This window comes from Manis pentadactyla, chromosome 9 (assembly GCF_030020395.1).
Source record: "Manis pentadactyla isolate mManPen7 chromosome 9, mManPen7.hap1, whole genome shotgun sequence".
Classification (NCBI taxonomy): Eukaryota; Metazoa; Chordata; class Mammalia; order Pholidota; family Manidae; genus Manis; species Manis pentadactyla.
The window spans coordinates 10,031,901-10,049,711 of NC_080027.1; the positions used below are offsets into that span (position 1 = coordinate 10,031,901).

At 65.9% G+C, this 17,811-nt stretch overlaps 1 protein-coding gene across 1 annotated transcript in view; it reads right to left on the minus strand.

The window, feature by feature from the left end:
- Positions 1 to 228: 228 nt before the first annotated feature.
- Positions 229 to 17,811, minus strand: part of MUC5B (mucin 5B, oligomeric mucus/gel-forming) — a 28,165-nt gene continuing 10,582 nt past the window's right edge. Inside the window, exons 21-49 of the mRNA XM_036875880.2 lie at positions 17,653 to 17,804; positions 17,131 to 17,269; positions 16,944 to 17,057; positions 15,875 to 16,054; positions 15,161 to 15,400; positions 14,131 to 14,287; positions 13,785 to 13,913; positions 13,492 to 13,636; positions 13,344 to 13,387; positions 13,075 to 13,272; positions 7,707 to 12,836; positions 7,376 to 7,557; positions 6,969 to 7,140; positions 6,132 to 6,373; positions 5,598 to 5,784; positions 5,246 to 5,462; positions 4,983 to 5,161; positions 4,843 to 4,912; positions 4,486 to 4,586; positions 4,170 to 4,201; positions 3,759 to 3,939; positions 3,329 to 3,433; positions 3,156 to 3,193; positions 2,683 to 2,799; positions 2,208 to 2,294; positions 2,005 to 2,127; positions 1,790 to 1,835; positions 1,537 to 1,645; positions 229 to 1,002 (exon numbers count right to left, since the gene is read on the minus strand). Of these exons, the coding sequence (XP_036731775.2) occupies positions 798 to 1,002; positions 1,537 to 1,645; positions 1,790 to 1,835; positions 2,005 to 2,127; positions 2,208 to 2,294; positions 2,683 to 2,799; positions 3,156 to 3,193; positions 3,329 to 3,433; positions 3,759 to 3,939; positions 4,170 to 4,201; positions 4,486 to 4,586; positions 4,843 to 4,912; positions 4,983 to 5,161; positions 5,246 to 5,462; positions 5,598 to 5,784; positions 6,132 to 6,373; positions 6,969 to 7,140; positions 7,376 to 7,557; positions 7,707 to 12,836; positions 13,075 to 13,272; positions 13,344 to 13,387; positions 13,492 to 13,636; positions 13,785 to 13,913; positions 14,131 to 14,287; positions 15,161 to 15,400; positions 15,875 to 16,054; positions 16,944 to 17,057; positions 17,131 to 17,269; positions 17,653 to 17,804 (9,021 nt within the window). The 3' untranslated portion in view covers positions 229 to 797. The remainder of the gene's footprint in view (positions 1,003 to 1,536; positions 1,646 to 1,789; positions 1,836 to 2,004; positions 2,128 to 2,207; positions 2,295 to 2,682; positions 2,800 to 3,155; positions 3,194 to 3,328; positions 3,434 to 3,758; positions 3,940 to 4,169; positions 4,202 to 4,485; positions 4,587 to 4,842; positions 4,913 to 4,982; positions 5,162 to 5,245; positions 5,463 to 5,597; positions 5,785 to 6,131; positions 6,374 to 6,968; positions 7,141 to 7,375; positions 7,558 to 7,706; positions 12,837 to 13,074; positions 13,273 to 13,343; positions 13,388 to 13,491; positions 13,637 to 13,784; positions 13,914 to 14,130; positions 14,288 to 15,160; positions 15,401 to 15,874; positions 16,055 to 16,943; positions 17,058 to 17,130; positions 17,270 to 17,652; positions 17,805 to 17,811) is intronic.

Here is a 17,811-nt window from a genome sequence, read left to right on the forward strand (position 1 = left end):
TTAGAAACAATGGTGAGGGCGGTTTCTCAGACCTTGGCTCAGCCCCGGCTCCGCCAGTACCCCGTGGCCTGAGGCTGACCTGTGAGGCCTCCTTGCCCGCTGCCCCACCTGATTCAGCAGGAGCCCCAGGGGCGCTGTACAGCTTGAGGGACCCAGGCAGCCCAGCCGGTGGACAGGGGAGCACCCAGGGGGCAGTTGGCAGGAAGAGACAGAACCAAGAAATGTACACAATGCTCAGCATTTATTTGCATATTGGGGCTGGGTGAGCAGGGCAGGTGTGGGGGGCCCTGGCCCCTCCCCGGCCTGCCCTCTGCCAGGGTAGCCTCAGGCCCAGGTCCAGATGTGGGCAGGCAGCCACCCTGCCTGGTGCTGCGCCCTGGAGGCAGCTGGCCTTGCCTGGACAGGCCTGACCACAGTCTGCAGCAGCAGGTGCCAGAGGGCCCCTCAGGCCTGCCATGAGGAGCAGCGCAGTGGCCGCAGTGCAGTCTTGCTCCAGGGCGCCCCTCTGACACCTGGAAGGGGTGCATCTGGGCCGGGCAGGCACTTGTGTTTCAGATGATGGCCCAGCAGGTGCCAAGACCAGCTGAGGGCTCCAAGGCCAGGGCCCCCACCTGGCGCACCTCTGCAGGCAGGACCTCCTGCACCATGCCCTCCAGGCGGGGTTCCACCTGGGGACTGGTGGAAGGTGTGTGTCGGCTCCTGGAGCAGCCCACCCAAGATTTCCGTGGTTGGGTGGTGCATGTTCTGGCACATATAGGGAGGGCGTGAGGGAGGGCAAGAGGTGATGTTGTGGCTCCCTAGGTCAGGGAGGTGGGGGCGCTGCCCTCAGGAGCCTTGGGGAGGGGGCCGCAGGACGGGGTGCAGCTACACTGGTCCACGTGGGTATACGTGTGCTGGAGGGCCGTGCCATCGGGACACTGCATGGTCACAGCCTCCTCGTGGGCCCTGGTCTCCCGACAGCAGGTGCACTGTGGCTGCATGGCCTGGGTCTCCATGGAGTACCTGCAGACACACCTGCCCTCAGGGCCTCTGGGCACTGCTGTCCTGGCCTGGGTGGCGCTCAGGGTCGCTTTGAGCTCCGACCTTCCCCCACCGGGCTCCCATCCTCTGGCCTCTGGGAACCTCCCTGGGTCCTGAGTCACCCTGGACGCTTCATCCTGCCTCTTGACCAAGGGCTCAGCTTTCCTGCCAGCCCACTCACAGGGGGCCACAGCCCAGGCCACCTGGGGATCAGGGGCTCTGCCCCAAGTCTGGTCCGAGGAAGGTCCTGATGCTGTCCCGTGTGGACACTCCCCGCCAGGCCCCGGACACGGGTTTGTGGTGCCCCGTCCCGCACGGCCCAGCCCAGCTGACCCTGGGCCTGGCTCGGGGTCAGGGGAGGCCTCGGGCTTTGTGCTCAGGGCCCCTCCCTCCTTCCAGTGGCAAGCTGGGCCCTCCTGACCCAGCCAGGGTGTCCACAAGGACAGGGCCACGTGGGACACTGGGCGGTGGCCAGAAGGTGGGGTGGAGCTTTGGGGGGATGCGGAGCCCACTCACCTGGACGCTCCCGGGCACGAGCCCTCGCAGAAAGTGACGTTGACAGGGGCCTGGGTGACACAGCTCTGGTGCCGCAGGACCATCCTGTTGACGCGGACTTGACAGGAGTCTGGGGGCAGAGGGTGGAGTGAGGGAGGGGCTCTGGGGACCGGCCGGGCTCCCCCTCCGTGGCCCAGCGTGGGGTTCCCTGGGACCGATCAGTGGGCAGACACTGCACTGAGCAGTAGGCGTGGGAAGGCGGGCGCGGACTCACCCACTTCCTCGCAGGAGTAGCAGCAGCCTGTTTTCCTGAGGATGCCCTGCAGCGGGGAGCACAGGGGGCGGGCTGGGGTGGGGCCTGCGGGGGCGGCCCCTGGGTAGGCGGGCAGGGCCGGAGGGGGCGCGGGGGCGGGGTGGGGGCGTGGCGTCCTGGGTAGGTGGGCGGGCTGGGTGGGGATTTCCAGCGGGGGCAGGCCGGCCCGAACGCACCCTGCAGCGGGACACCTCCGGGCAGGGCGTGGGCCTCGCGGTCAGCACCGGGCGCCCGCTCTCGGCCTCACAGTGGTATTCAGTGCAGTTGTCCACCAGGCTGTTGACCCAGGTCTCGTTGGGCTGAAATCGGGGAGAGTGGAGGCCGTGTAAGCAGGGCTGGTGGGGTCTCCCTGGTTGGGGCTGAGCCAGAGCCCCCTTACCTGGACCAGCCGGCCGTCTGGTGTGGGGCAGGCCACCTGCACACACTCCCCGCAGCAGTGCCCAGACACCCACGAGTACTTGAAGCCCTGGGGGACCAAAGTAGGGGTCAAGTTCTGCACCCCCAGCCTGGCTTCCCAGCCCTGCTCCCCTCTGTCCACATCCCAGGGGCCTGGCGACCCCCTTAACGGCCCCACCCTCTGTGGGGCCGTGTCCCTCCAAAGGCCTTTGCTGGCAGAAGCTGCCCCAGCCCCACTGTCCCCCAGTCCCGCTGTCCTGGCCTAGCCTCATCCCTGCTTCCAGCACCTTCTCTGTCTGCTCCTGCCTTCCTGGAACCTGATCCAGTCCCTAGCGTCCTGCAGGTCATTCCACCCACAGTGGACCCTCCCTCTGGGAAAAAGCAAGGCGTCCAGCAGGGCCGAGAGAGCCTTCGGGAGCAGTGCGCCAGGCCTGGGTCTGCCCGGGAGGGCGGCTCACCTGGGGGCAGGTGCTGTCGCAGGCGTCCCTTGCACACTGCACTGCTGGGTCCTGTGCATCCACGGTCAGGCACTTGCATGTGTGGCAGGGAAGGACCGCTGGGAAGGTGGCACCGATCTGCAGCGGACGGGGTGAGGGGAGGTGACACTGAGGGCACTGCGTAGGGCACCAGGGCCAGGACCCCTCCCAGTGGGGGGTGGGCTGGGAAGGCAAGGCCCGCAGAGGGAATGGGATTTGGGTGTGTCCCCTGGCTGGGCACAGACCAGGGTTCTGGAAGAAGGTGCCACCCCCATGTCCTGTGTCCCCACGCAGGTTTAAGGGGCCCAGAGGTGCACTGCTTCTCTGCTCCTGTGGAGGAGGGCGCAGGCAGGGCTGGGCTTCGGGGATGAGGAGTGCTGGTGTAGAGGGGCACGGGGTGTCCCACGGCAGGTGTGAGCCCAGGGCCCCGCCCACTGGCCCCCAAGGGACCTTACCCCATAGGAGGTGCCATTGTAGGTACACAGCTTAGGTTCTGGAAGGAGAGGGAGGACTGAGTGTTGCTGGGCAGCAGGGAGGGACTGCTTGGACGCTACCCTGCCACGAGCCCCAGCTCAGAGAGCCCCTAGCCCCTCGCCTCCACAGCCCCTCCCTCCTCAGCCCCACTCACGGCAGTGGAAGGTGGGGCAGCAGCCACCCTCCTCCTCGGTGTGGGTCAGCTCCTCTCCCAGCCTACATTGGGGCGGGCTGTGGGGGCAGGTGGTCCTGTTGCAGACTGAGAGAGCCGGGTGCTGTCAGGGGCCTGCCCTCGTGGCAGCTGCCCTCCTCGGCCAGGCGAGTCCCTGCATGCTACCCACAACGGCACCAAAGCGGCTGAGCCTTCTGGCCCCTCCAGGTCTCCTCACTGTCCCTGGGCTACACCGGTTAGGCCAGAGGTCACCAGCCTCATTTTGAAGTGGCCTAAAGCCACCAAGAGGTCTCCCCGCCTCAGCAGTCCAGCTGTGGTCCCTGCTGCCCTCTGCCCCACCAGCAGGGCAGCTGTGCCCACCACCCTCTTCTGCCAACCCCCGCCCTGCCCGGACACTGGGCACAGGGCTCACCGCACAGAGTCTCCGGGCAGCACGGGTTGTCAGCCAGAGGCCTGGTCACCGTCACAAAGCCAGCCTGGCTGCACTCCTGGGGTGGGGCCTGGTCCTGGCACAGCACAGGGGTGCAGCGCACCGACATGGAGCCCTTGTCGCACACACAGGCCTGGCAGTTGCTGACCCACTGCTCTCCAGGCTGGAATGGACCAGGGCAGGGTCCCCAAGAGCTCCTGGGCCGCACCCTGGCCCTGGACTACCAGCCGCAGCAGGTCACACCTCAGCTGCCCCCTGCAGCTGCCATCTCTGGAACAGCCCACGTGACCAGGATGCAACTGGCACCTTGGCACCCCATACCAGCCCCCCAGGGGCTGGGGCAGGGCTGGCCCCCCCATTTGGGGGTGCTCCTCCCTGCTTCTCCAAACTCACAAATTTGGGAAACCCGTCTGGTCCCACGCAGGCTGGAAGGGAAGGAGAAAGGGTCTCTGGGGAGCCTGCAGGCCTGACCTCCCCTCCCCCAGCCAGGGCCTCTTCTTTCGCCCAGATCTCAAGCTGCTGTAAGGTCAGGGGGCCAAGCAGGGGCCAAGGCCGTGCCGCGCTGCTCTGAGTGGGCACTGGGTCCAGAGGTGAGTGCAGCCAGGACCCAGGGTTCTCAGTCCAGGCTGGAGGGGCTCAAACCAGGGGTTCCCACCCCAAGGCCTCCCCCGCCCACCAGCGGGCCAGTCAGGGCTAGTGGGTCTCTTACGGCACTGCGGCACGCAGACGTCAGCATTGGAGCTGAAGAGGACGCTCCCGTCTGGACAGAAGCAGCCTTCCGCCAGCCCCCGGCTTGGTGGGCTCCGGCCCCTGGGAGGCAGGAAAGGCAGCCTTGGGGCCGTAATCCCGGGCTCAGGTCCCAGGGAGGGGGCAGAAGGGCAGCAGGCACTGTGGAGTGCGGGGTCCGGCCAGCTGCCCAGGGCTGCCCCCAGGCTTGGGGGTGGGGGGTTGGGGGGAGAAGGACTCCCCAGAGATAGTAGGCAGGGTTCCTGGACCCTCTGTGGGTCTCTCTGAGCAAGCCTGGGAGGCCTGAGGGGCCCCCTTCCCACCATTCAGCAGCACTTACCTCGGCTCACAGGTCTCAGGCTGCACTGGGCCACAGGGCCTGTACACCTTGGTGGGCGGGCAGGTGAAGTCTGGGGGCACAGGGACAGGTGTCAGGCAGGCTAAGGAGGCCAGAGCCCCCAGGGACCACCCCCAACTCACCACACAGCCCGCCAGTGGCGTTGCGCCAGTCACTGCACACGCCCCGGGCACGGCAGAGCGCCGCATAGGCCTCCAGGCTCTGGCAGGGCACCTCGGGGCGGTCGGCCTGGCAGCTGTCGCTCACACAGGCGCTGAGGAACGGGCTGGGCGGGATGAGACTGTGGCACTCGGCGAAGACCCTGCGGGCACGGGCGGTAAGGCTGGGGCAGAGTCGGGTGCTGGGCCCAGGCAGGGGTCCACCCAGCTCACAAGGAGGGACTCACCGGCTCAGCAGCAGCTCACACAGGGGTGCCGGGGGGCACGGGGCGGAGGTGGGCATGGTGGGTGGGCTACCGGCGGTTGGGGGTAGGCTGGTGGGTGCCCAGCAGCCTGCCTCGCTGCTTTCGGGGAGCAGCCAGGTTCTAGCCATGTCCTGGCAGGTGGGCGCCATGGTGCCATCTGGCCGGCGGCAGTCGTCTGCCTGGCTGTTGGTGCAGGTGCCTGGGAGGATGGGGCGGGAGGGTCACCAAGGGGGCCACCCTTCCATCTCCCCACCAGCCCTGTCACTCAGCTATGAAGCACTGTCTCCCGAGGCCGCTGTGGCCAGGCGGGAGGCCAAGCCCACGTCCTGCTCACCGCACTGGCCCTCAGTGTTGTAGCTGAAGTGGCTATAGGGCAGCCGGACCTGGAAGATGTTCCCATCAAAGGCGATGCCCACACGGATGGCGGGAATGTCGATGGCCATCGCGGTGGTCCCCATCAGGGACACGCTCACACCGTTCTTGCTGAATCCGTGGCTCACTGGCGTGTGGTCGAACATGACCTGGGGATGCGTCCAGGGGCCCGTGACCAGTGGTGGGGGGTAAGCAGGGCCTGCCTTTGGGGCTCTGTCTCCCGGGCACCAGGCCGCTCCTCGGCACACACCCCAATGTGCAGATGGTCCTCTTGGGCCTGGGAGGCTGTACTGGGCTCTCCCCACTGCAGCATCCCGCACGATCCTTCCCTGCTCCCTGCTTCCAAGGTCAGGGCGCTCCTGCGTCAGGCGTGTGCCCTTTGCCCTCCCTGAGGCCTCTTTGGGAGCTGACCTCCAGCCCAGTGGTTTTCCCTGAAGAGGCAGGGACAGGGCCACAGCCTCGGTCCAGGTGGGCGCCCACCCTGCGGCCCGCTCACCAGGCTCTTCTGCCCACTGGGGCCAGGGGTGGTTGTGAGGACGATCTCCATGGACTTGTGGCGGACCGTGAGGGCGCGGGCACAGCTGCCGGCCCCGCAGTAGTGGCTGCTCAGGAGGACGCTGAGGTTCCCGTGGCGCGGGCTGATCTCCCTCATGAGGACGTGGGTGCAGTTGTGCAGGAAGGAGTAGGCAGTGCCGTCGAAGGTGCGGTAGTGGGACCCCCCCCAGCCGCTGCAGGAACCTGCAGGGCATGGACCGTCCGCTCATCCAGTGCCACCCCAACACGACCCCCTCGGGGAGCTGCTCGGCCACCCTGGCCTCAGGTGCCTCGTTTGTAAAATGTAGAGGGTGGGGTGGTGACCCCAAGGACATGTCACCCAGAGCCTGCGAAGGGAACCTCACTTGGGAAGGGGTCTTTACAGCTGTATTTAAGGTAAAGACCCTGAGATGAGGTCACCCTGGGTGACTCAGGTGGCCCTGAATCTAACAACAAAGGAGGGGCCACGTAGACAAGGCAGAGGCTGAGGAGCGCCACCCCAAGCCGGGGACACCTGGAGCCTCGGAAGCTGGAGGAGGCGGAAGGGCCCTCCCTGGAAGCCCCCAGGCAAGGAGCTGCCACACCGGGATCTCAGACTCTGGTTTCCTGTTGCTCTGACCTACCCTGCTGGGGTGCCTGCTTGCAGCTACGAGAACCCCATGCCCCCCAGGCACTGCAGGCCTGGGCCTTTCCCCTTCCAGCAGCAGCTGGTCAGCCTTTCTCAGGGGAAACGCACACCTCCCCCGCCCCTGGCCTCCGCTCCCCCCACCCCCCGTGGCAAGCCGGCCACTGTGCTCACACTCGCACTCCAAGTGGTAGTCACACGGCTCGGCCTCGCTGAGCACCTTGACAGGCAGATGCCCATTCACACAGCTGATGGTGGCCACCTGCCTCGGCTCCAGCAGGACGATGTGGTTGTCACCCTCGCACCGGGCCACTGTGCAGTCCTCCAGGGTCCAGGTCTCGTTCACCTAGGAGGGACCAAGCATGGTGCTCACCGGTCCTCCCCACGGCACCTGCTATGGCCCCAGCGCACATCCTGGGCAGCCCCAGGTGCTGACTTAGCCCTAGACCATGCAGGCCTTCCTCCAGGCAGAGCTACCGCTGGAGGGCTCGCTGAGGGGTGGGGGGCTGTCCCCTGGTGGGTGCCCCACCCATACACAGAGAGAGAGAGGCAGTGGTGGTGGGGGGACAGCAGGAGCACACCTGTCGGCGAGGGACCACCAGATCGCAGCCAGGAGAGAGCGAGGGTGGGGGCTCAGGGGACGAGGTCTCTGGGGGTGACGAGGTGGGGCAGGCACCCTCGAAGCGGTCAATGTCACAGCGCTGGTTGCAGACTGCGTAGAAGTGGCAGCCGGCTCTGTCAGTCTTGTTGTAGACAACATCCCCTGTGGAGGGGAGAAGACACCAGGTCACCCCAGGACAGGCCAACAGGAGGCATCTGTCCCAGGGCAAGGCCAGAGAGCAGGATGGGTAAGGAGGTAGTGGGTGTCCTGAGTGGACAATCCACAGGGAAAGGACAGGCTCCTACACTCACCCGGGGAGAAGATCTGTCCGAATGCCTGGCAAAAGCAGTGGGAGGGGAAGGCTGAGCTGGGAAAGGCGGTGGGGCTGACAGTGGCGGGGACGGAGGGGCCTGTGCTGGACACAGTGATGGGTGGCAAGATGCTGGTGGTCTCCAATGATGGGGAGGGGCCTGAGGTGGTGCCAGGCGCCATGCTAGGGGGTCCGGTCGATGTCTGCAAGGCCCAGGGAAGAGAGAAGGTATGGGAGGTGGCCCTAGTGCTGGGTGTCGTGTGGTTGCTGGCAGTCTCCAGGGATGGGGAGGGTCCTGAAATGGTGATGGACACTGTGCTGGGGAGTCCAGTCGAGGTCTGCGAGGCCCAGATGAAGGGAAGAGAGCGGGCCGGGGAGGTGGCCCCAGTTGGGGGTGTCACAGAGGTGCTGGCAGTCCCCGGGGATGGGGAGGGGCCTTCCGTGGTGCCAGGAGTGGAGAGGCAGTGGCTGTAGTTGTCACAGCAGAGCAGGCGCACGTGGAAGTTGTGGCAGTACGGCACGGGCCCCGGCTGCTCGCGGTTCCGGCACACCAGCCCAAAGCTGAGGTTGCACTGGACCACCTGCCCCACATCCTCCAGGGCCATTTGTGGCGCCCTCTCCGAGCGGCACTCAATGTCCTGGGGGTGCTCACAGAAGACGTGGCCTGCTGAGCGGAAGACTGCAAAGGTCTCAAAGTCCCCACCATTGGGACCGGGCGTGGGGTAGTCCTCATCAAACCAGTCTGTCCACACGCACCGTGGCATGCAGCCCGTGGAGGAGGAGGTGGCCGGGGTCGGCTTGGTGGAGCTGGTCTGCAGGGTGCCGGAGGGCTGGGTGGTCCCGAATCTGGGCCTGGTCGGCGGCGACCCAGGGGTGGTGTGTATGCCGGAGGTCAGCAGTGTGGTCACTGGAGCGGCACTGGGGGATGCTGAGTTGACGGTTCTGGTTGAGAATTGGAAGAAGGCAGACTGACTGGGGATGGAGACCCCCTCAGTGGTCCTCAGGGAGGGATAGGTCTCGGTGGAGGAGATAGAGACCCTCTCAGTGGTGCTGGGTGGGGAGGGACCAGTCCCAGTGGCAGGGATGGAGACCCCCTCGGTGGTGCTGGGTAGGAAGAGACCAGTCCCAGTGGTAGGGATGGAGACCCCCTCGGTGGTCCTCAGGGAGGGATGGGTCTCAGTGCTGATGGAGACCCTCTCGGTGGTCCTTGGTGGGTAGGGATGGGTCTCAGTGGTGTGAATGGAGACCCTCTCAGTGGTGCTGGGTGGGGAGGGGCCAGTCCCAGTGGTGGGGGTGGAGACTCCCTCAGTGGTCCTGAAGGATAGATGGGTCTCAGTAATGGGGGTGGAGACCCTCTCGGTGGTCCTTGAGGAGGGATGGGTCTCAGCAGTGGGGGTGGAGACCCTCTTGGTGGTCCTGAAGGATGGATGGGTCTCAGTGGTGGGGGTGGAGATCCTCTCGGTGGTCCTTGGTGGGGAGGGACCAGTCCCAGTGGCAGGGATGGAGACCCCCTCGGTGGTGCTGGGTAGGAAGAGACCAGTCCCAGTGGTAGGGACAGAGACTCTCTCAGTGGTCCTCAAGGAGGGATGGGTCTCAGTGGTGGGGGTGGAGACCCTCTCGGTGGTCCTGAAGGATGAATGGGTCTCAGTGGTGGGGGTGGAGATCCTCTTGGTGGTCCTTGGTGGGGAGGGACCAGTCCCAGTGGCAGGGATGGAGACCCCCTCGGTGGTGCTGGGTAGGAAGAGACTAGTCCCAGTGGTAGGGATGGAGACCCCCTCGGTGGTCCTCGAGGAGGGATGGGTCTCTGTGATGGGAGTGGAGACCCTCTCGGTGGTCCTCGAGGAGGGATGGGTCTCTGTGATGGGAGGGGAGACCCTCTCGGTGGTCCTCGAGGAGGGATGGGTCTCTGTGGTGGGAGTGGAGACCCTCTCGGTGGTCCTCGAGGAGGGATGGGTCTCTGTGATGGGAGTGGAGACCCTCTCGGTGGTCCTCGAGGAGGGATGGGTCTCTGTGATGGGAGTGGAGACCCTCTCGGTGGTCCTCGAGGAGGGATGGGTCTCAGTGCTGATGGAGACCCTCTCGGTGGTGCTGGGCGGGGAGGGGCCAGTCCCAGTGGTAAGAGTGGAGACCCCCTCGGTGGTCCTCAAGGAGGGATGGGTCTCAGTGCTGATGGAGACCCTCTCGGTGGTGCTGGGTGGGGAGGGACCAGTCCCAGTGGTGGGGATGGAGACCTTCTCAGTGGACCTGGGGGAGGAGCCATGAGTCTGGGTGGTGGTAGTGGTCTGGAGCAGTGACACCCCCACTGAGCTCTCGCCCATGCTGGTGCTGGCACTGGAGGCCAGCGTGGGAGGCCAAGGGGAGGCCGAGCTGGTGCAGCGGCTGTGGTCTTCACAGCAGAGTACACGGATGTGGTAGTTGAGGCAGGTGTGGCCTGGCCTCTGCCGGTTGTTTCTGCAGATAAGCCCATAGTCCACATTGCACTGCACCACCTGGCCTAGGCGCCGGAGGGGCACATCTGGGAAGCGGGCAGCCTCACACTGGATAGCCTCTGGGTCTGCACAGAGCCGGCCGCCGGCGTCCGCAATGTGGTAGTAGGTCTCTATGTCTCCCCCGTAGCGGCCAGGAAGAGGTTGGTCGCTGTCCAGCCAGTCTGTCCAGCGGCAGGCAGGCTGGCACCTGGAGGCAGCTGTGGTGGGGCCTGTGCTGGGTGTCGCAAGGCTTGAAGGGGACCAGGCAGTGCTGCCCAGTGGGGAGCTCGTGGCCTCAGGTGTGGGGGGGGATGGGGAAGCCCGGGTGCTGAACCCTGTGCGGGAGGTAGTGCCAGGCACCATGCTAGGGAGTCTGGTCGAGGTCTGCAAGGCCCAGGGATGGGAGGTGGCCCTAGTGGTGGGTGTCATGGGGGTGCTGGTGGTCTCTGGGGATGGAGAGGGGCCTGAGATGGTGCTGGGTACGGTGCTGGGGAGCCTGGTTGAGGTCTGTGAGGCCCAGATGAGGGGCAGAGAGCGGGCCGGGGAGGTGGTCCTGGTTGGGGGTGTCACGGAAGTGCTGGCAGTCTCCGGGAACAGAGAGGGGCCAGGTACTGTGCTGGGGAGTCCAGTCGAAGTCTGCGAGGCCCAGATGAAGGGAAGAGAGCGGGCCGGGGAGGTGGCCCCAGTTGGGGGTGTCACAGAGGTGCTGGCAGTCCCCGGGGATGGGGAGGGGCCTTCTGTGGTGCCAGGAGTGGAGAGGCAGTGGCTGTAGTTGTCACAGCAGAGCAGGCGCACGTGGAAGTTGTGGCAGTACGGCACGGGCCCCGGCTGCTCGCGGTTCCGGCACACCAGCCCAAAGCTGAGGTTGCACTGGACCACCTGCCCCACATCCTCCAGGGCCATTTGTGGCGCCCTCTCCGAGCGGCACTCAATGTCCTGGGGGTGCTCACAGAAGATGTGGCCTGCTGAGCGGAGGACCGCAAAGGTCTCAAAGTCCCCACCATTGGGACCGGGCGTGGGGTAGTCCTCATCAAACCAGTCTGTCCACGCGCACCGTGGCATGCAGCCCGTGGAGGAGGAGGTGGCCAGGGTCAGCTTGGTGGAACTGGTCTGCAGGGTGCCGGAGGGCTGGGTGGTCCCAAATCTGGGCCTGGTCGGCGGCGACCCAGGGGTGGTGCGTATGCCAGAAGTCAGCAGTGTGGTCGCTAGAGGGGCACTGGGGAAGATGAGCTGCCTCTGGGTGATGGCTGACGACAAGTGCTCGGGCAGCCTGGTGGTCCCTGTGGGGCTGCTGTGCACAGGCGCCGTAGGGGCAGTAGAGCCAGGAGCCGGGCGTGGGCAGTGCCGGACGTCGTCACAGCAGAGCACGCGGATGTTGTAGTTGAAGCACATGTTGAACTCTCCCCTCTGGTCTTCATTCCTGCAAAGCAGCCCCGTCTCCAGGCTGCAGCTGAGCACCTGCCCGATCTGGTCAATGCTCACCTCAGGGTAATTCTCTGCCCGGCACTCAATCTTCTCCGGGTCTGGGCACATCCTGGCCCCGGTGGCCCTGATATTGTCGTACGTCTCCATGTCTCCACCCGTGACTCCCGAGGTTGGGAAATCCACATCAAACCACTCTGTCCACTCACACCTGGGCTGGCACACAGTCGTGCCCTGCCCGCCCGTGGTGTGGGCTGTGACCGTGGGCATCTCGGCTCTCGGCGTACCGGTCCTGGTATGCATGGTGGACAGCGGGGGGGCCGGCGTGCCTGCCAGCGTTCCCGGTGCTGAGTGTGCTGTGGAGGTTCTTGTCGTCACTGACCGTGCAGTGGGGTGTTGCGGGGTGCCCCCCGAAGTCCCCCACCAGGTTGAGTGAGTGGGAAGGACTGATGGAGATGTGCCCAGGGCAGTGGCCTTTGTGGAGCCTGGAGATGTGGGGCTCCCCATAGAGGAGGTCACAAGCGTGTGCACGTAGCTGGGGTGCGGGGACGATGCCGGGGAGGTCTGTCCTCTAGAAAGGGAAGGCACCGATGTGGTGCTGGGAGCCATGGTCACCCCTGGGCTGCTCCTCCTCTGTGTCCCTGGCTCTGTGGCTTGTGGCCCGGTGAGGGGGATGGTGGAGGGGGAGGTGGCTGTGGTGACAGCCGAGGTGGTGGGGGTGACAGTGGCACTGATGGTGGGGGAGGGCTTAGGGGAGGGGGCCGTGGACCCAGTGCTGGTGGTCTCAGGGGCCCAGGTCTGCGAGGGGAAGGCCCCGGTTGGCCAGAGACTGGTTCCTGGCCTTGATGTGGTCTGGGCAGGGGTGGCCAGAGACGTGAGGAGCGGCTCCTGGGTGGTTACCCCGGGGGCGGGGCTGCAGGGCACGTAGTCACAGCAGAGGACCCGCAGCTCATAGTTGTGACAGAGCGGAGGGCTCTGCTCGCTGTTGAGGCACATCAGCCCCTGGGCGGGGTTGCACTCCACCTTCTGGCCCAGCTCCTGCAGGGGTATGTCGGGCAGCTGCTGTGCCCGGCACTCCACACTGGTGGGGGCTGGGCACACCCGGTAGCCCCTCTGCCTCAGGATGGCGAACGTCTCAAAGTCCCCACCTCCCATGCCAGGCTCTGGGCGACCACCGTCGTACCAGTCGGACCAGAGGCAGAGCTCACGCACACACACAGTGGAAGGGGTGGGAGCCACACCTGTGGGGAGAGGGCAGAGCCATCAGCCTCCTCCATGCCCCCGCCAGCCACACACAGCAGGATGACACATGTCCCCTTGCCCGCAGGTTGGCCCTGGGCCTCTGCAGGACTTGGGCCGGCCCTTGTGCCTGGCACCCCGGCACCGAGCACCCACTGGGTCTTCCCACGCACCACTGGGTCTTCCCTCACCGCTCAAACTGTCATCCAGCAGGACCAGAGGCAGGTCTGCCGGGCTCACCTGTGGTGGAGGGTGGGGCTGCGGTGGTGGTGAAGGTGAAGGGCACGGTGGATGGGGCTCCCGGACATTCCATGGCCCTCCGGGTGATGGTTCCATTGTTTCCACAAACAGCGGTCAAGCAGGCGCCCAGCCCATCTGTAGTGTTGTAGATGACGTCGTGGTAGCCATAGGCCTTGCCCTCATAGGTGCACGTGCAGGCTGAAGACAATAGATCAAGGCTCACTCAGAGCCCTGCCCCTGGCCCCAAGCCCATCTGGGTCCCTCCTTACCTGACAGACTGTGCGTGCACAGGAGGCCACTGGGCGTGCAGTCACTGGGGGAGCGCGGGGAGAATAGCTGAGTGCCAGCGAGGGCGGGCCAGCATCCCTGCCCGCTGCCCCCTCGCCCCCACCTCGCCCCACCGCCTGCGCCCCTCACCATCTCTGGCAGTTCTCCGCTGTGGGGACCCTTGCGCCCACGTCATGGTAGTTGCCGTCCTCGTCGTAGCATCCGCACTGCGCCACGCACTTCATCTGGTCCTCACTGAAGAATGGCTTACTGGGCGGGCACCTTGGGTAGCAGCCTGGGGCGGGCGCAGGGCGGGGCGAAGACGCCCCTGCTCAGGCCAGGTGGTCGGTGCCGCCAGAGGCCGCCTTTGACTCCGCGTCCGGGTGCGCCCCGCCCCCACCGCCCTCTTGGGGTGCGCCTGCCCCGGACGGCCCGCCCCTCACCTTCCAGGCCCGGTAGGTCCTCCGAGCAACGGCCACTGGGGTTGCGGCAGGTCCTGAGGCAGGGGGCCCCACAAGGCTGGTAGTGCCATTCGCACTCCCCGCGGGGATTGTAGTAGTCACAGAACAAGGCTGAGAGCAGAGCAGGGCGCGTGAGGGCGCGCGGCCGCCCCGGCCACCTGCTCCCTCCGCCCGGCGCTCGGAACTCCTGTCCCTTGCCCAGCCATCCCCTTTGCTCTTGGGGAGCCCTGTCTGGTTTGCGCACCCGACGTGAGCGCGCACGCGCGCGGTGGGCCTCCTCCCGCCACCCCACCGCTCCCGTCAGCACCACGGACAGGGCCCGACTCACGGCAGCGGTCCGGGGTCCGCCAGGACACGCACACGCCCGCGTCGTGGCAGGCCTGCGCGTAGGCGGCCACGGCAGTGCAGAAACACTCGCAGTCACCCCCGGAGTCACAGGCGCACGCGTCCCGCACGCACGCCTCGTAGTACTTGGTGGAGTCGACCTTGGGGAGGGGGGAGGGTCTGCTCAGCAGAGCCAACATGGCTGGCGTGGAGGCGGGCACCCCCCGGCATCTGGGCTCCGCCCGCCTGCCCGCCTCTGCCGGCGCCTGCCCCTCTCCCTTGCTCCTGTGCGATCACACCTGGCCGCACACCAGCCCTGCCCTACCTGTGTTGTGATCCTGTCCTGACACGCCGGGGTCTGCCTGTCTCCTTGGGGCCCCGGGCAGCCCCACCCGCACACCTCCCTCACCAGCACGAGAGCCCGCGGTGGACCAAGCCTCGCGCCGGCCACAACCGGCAGCACCATCCTGAGCAAGGTGCCCAGAGAAGCTTCAAAGGAACAGAGACCCAGGGCCTCACACAGGCGCACCTGCATTGCCCGCACACTGTTCCTATCAAGCCACCCTCCTGTCACCAGGCAAGTCACAGCCCATGAGATCGTGTTTGTGAGTGGGCACTTGAGTTCTCGTTAAAATAACAGGAAATACTTTGGGGAAGAGTCCCTGAGGCCAATCCCTGACCCTCCATGTGCGTGAGGCCCGGCTGGGCTGGAGGCCCTGCTGAGGTTCCACCTGTGCTGGACATTAGCAGGCCAGGGAAGGTAGGTTGGGGCGGTGACTTCCAGGGCCTGTGTGGCTCCCAGCCCCGCTTCTGGGGCATGAGGCTGTGCTCAAGGAGAGCAGTAGGGATGCTCTGTGCCAGGACTGGGGCTCAGGCTCCTGCCTGGGAGGAGGTCCAGACAGTGTGCCGTGTGTGATGGTCATGGTGAAGACCCTCCTCAGGATTCTGCCCAGGCCAGACCCAGCTCCAGCCAGCAGGGAGGGAGGGAAGCCCAGCCCCTGCCCCCCAACCCAGAGCCCTGCCTCTAGGCCCACCTGAGAATGGCAGGTGGCAAAGGTGGCACTGTGGACGATGCTGCACTGCTTCTGGGCCCAGGCCTTGCGGTACGGGTTGGCGGTGCAGGGGTCCCCAGGGGCCAGGGCATCAGGACAGGATGGGGAGAATTTCCAGCTGTTGCCGAACTCCAGCACGTCACCCACCACGGACTGGCTCCGTGTGGTGAAGTCGTTGACGGCGTTGCCATCAAAATTCCCGCACAGCCCGCAGATGCGCCTCTGAAGATGCCGAGAGAGGTGGGGGCTGGAGCACAGGGCCAGCTCTGGAGCGTGACTGCAGGGCACCCAGCTCCCCCTGGCAGCGCCCCTGCAGACGCTGAGGGAGGTGGGGCTGGAGCACAGGGCCAGCCCTGGAGCGTGACTGCAGGGCACCCAGCTCCCCCCTGCAGTGCTCTTGAACTTGCAGGACCACAGGGGTGCATGGTTGGTCCTGTAGCAGACAGATGGGCAGGCAGGCACCTGCTCCCCCATAGAACTTCAGCCCGGGGGACATGGTACTCCAAGCAGGGAGACCAAAGCAAAGGGCAGTTATGGGTTTGGGGTCCACATGCCCCTTTTCAGAACTAGACCTTGTGGGTGGACTCACCCCAGCCCTCAGCAGACCATCAGCTGCCAGGCAGTCCTCACAGGGGAGGTCTAGGAGCAGGGGCTCTGCCCCAACCCAAGGGGGTCCCATAGCCCACCTGCCCTCACCTTGTAATCCTGGTGCAGCCGGATGAACACGCTGGTCTTCCGGTCCCAGGACACAACCACGCCACTGCGGGCCTCAATGGCCAGGTAGTTGCCCATGTACCGGACCTTGTAGGGCGGGTCTGCGCCTGGCCCCCTCTGCACCACCTTGTAGGACCCCTCACGGAGGATCAGCTCATAGCTCTGCAGAGAGGCACAGGGGAGTGGTGGCTGCAGGGAGGCACGGGGCCAGCTTCGGAGCTCAGCTTGGGGACTCTGCCATGCTCAGGTGCCTAAGGGGTGGGGCTGGCGTTGAGAATGAGCTGGGCTCCTGGCACCGTCTGTGAACGCCAGGCAAGAGGCTGGGCACGGCAAACCTAGGAGGAGGCTGCGCACAGGCAGGGGCCACAAGCAAGTCCGGGTCACGGGCCCAGCATGAGACCGTGGGAGGTCATGTGGCACCTTGGGCCTCACCCCCATTCTTGCCTCCACTGACCCCCAGTTGCACTGCCTTCCTCATGCGCCTCCCTGCCCTCCAGGGGAGATGCTCCCCAGCCAGCAGCTAGCTCTGCTTTCTGCCCTGTGAACTCTGACCTTCCTCTGCTGGAAGTATACATCCCTGAGAGTGGTGGGCTGAACAGAGGCCCCCAGAAGGCATGAGCACGTCCTCACCCCAGAACCGCAGATGGGACCTTATCTGGGAGAAGGGACTTTGCAGATGGGATCAAGTGTAGGATCTGAGACCAGGTCCTCCTGGCTTTGGGGGTGCCTAAGTCCTACAGCAGGTGTCCCTGGAGAGGAGGGGAGGAGAAGGGCACACGGAGGAGGCCATGTGACAGTGGAGCAGAGCCCGGGGGACACGACCACAGCCCAGGGACAAACGCTGGTGCCCCAGAAGCCGGGGTAGGTGGGCAGGGTCCTCCCTGGAGACACGCTCACCTGGATGTTGGAGTCCTGGCTCAGAACTGGGGGAGAATGGGTTTCTCTGGTTTTAACTACCCAGTCTGTGGCCATTGTTGCAGTGGCCCCAGGACACAAACAGAGCTGGAAGGCCAGGGGCCCCGGCGCCGCAGAAGGGAGAAAGTTCCCTCACCTCCAGGAAGAGCTTGATGGCCTTGGAGCAGGTGACACCTGTGGTCCCACAGGGGACATTCTCAGTGACAATGCGGAAGGTCCCATTGGCTGTTCCGTTGCCCCCGCAGTGGTCCTGGGACAGAGGAAGCAAGATGGGCCACAGCCCTGAGGGCACCTAGCCTGCAGGGGACGTGGGGGCCGCGTACCTGGGCCAGCGTGTACTCGCAGTCCCCGCTGAAGCTGTACCGCGCGCCGTCGAAGGTGATGACGTGGCCGTCCCCGTAGGCCGCGCAGGTGGCCAGGCAGGCCCGGCGGCTACACTCCCACCGGCGGTTCCTGCATGTGCTACGCGGCAGGGGGCAACACCACCCACTACTGTTGCCAGCCCCCTCCCAGCTGTGACCAAGACAGGGACCCCGCCCCACCCCACCCCTCCCAAGCTCGTGAGCGTTAATGAAGCCATGAGCACAGGGCACCTGGGACCCACCCCCGGCCCTGTTCTGCTCCTGTCTCAAGGCCCCCACAGCCCATGTGTCTGGGCAGGGTCAGTGGCCCTGGTGTCGCGTGACCAGCCCTGCTGTCCCTGGGGCACCCTCCAGAGGACAAACGAAGCCCCAGGGTTTTCCAGGGGCAGTGCCAAGCCTCAGCTCCTTGCCTGTCTCCTGCCGAGGGCCCGCTGGCTGAGGCCAGCTCTGCCCATGCCCCCCGACAAGGGGCCCTTGACCCACCAGGTGTTGCAGTCGACCCTGATGGTCTCCCCAGGCTTGTAGGCAGCCTCGTTGTGCAGACAGGGGCAGTCCTCCTCTGCCACGCAGCCCCCGCTCCCATCTGACACCAGCCCCGGGGGACAGACGCAGCCGGACACGCAGTTGTTGCTGAACTGTGGG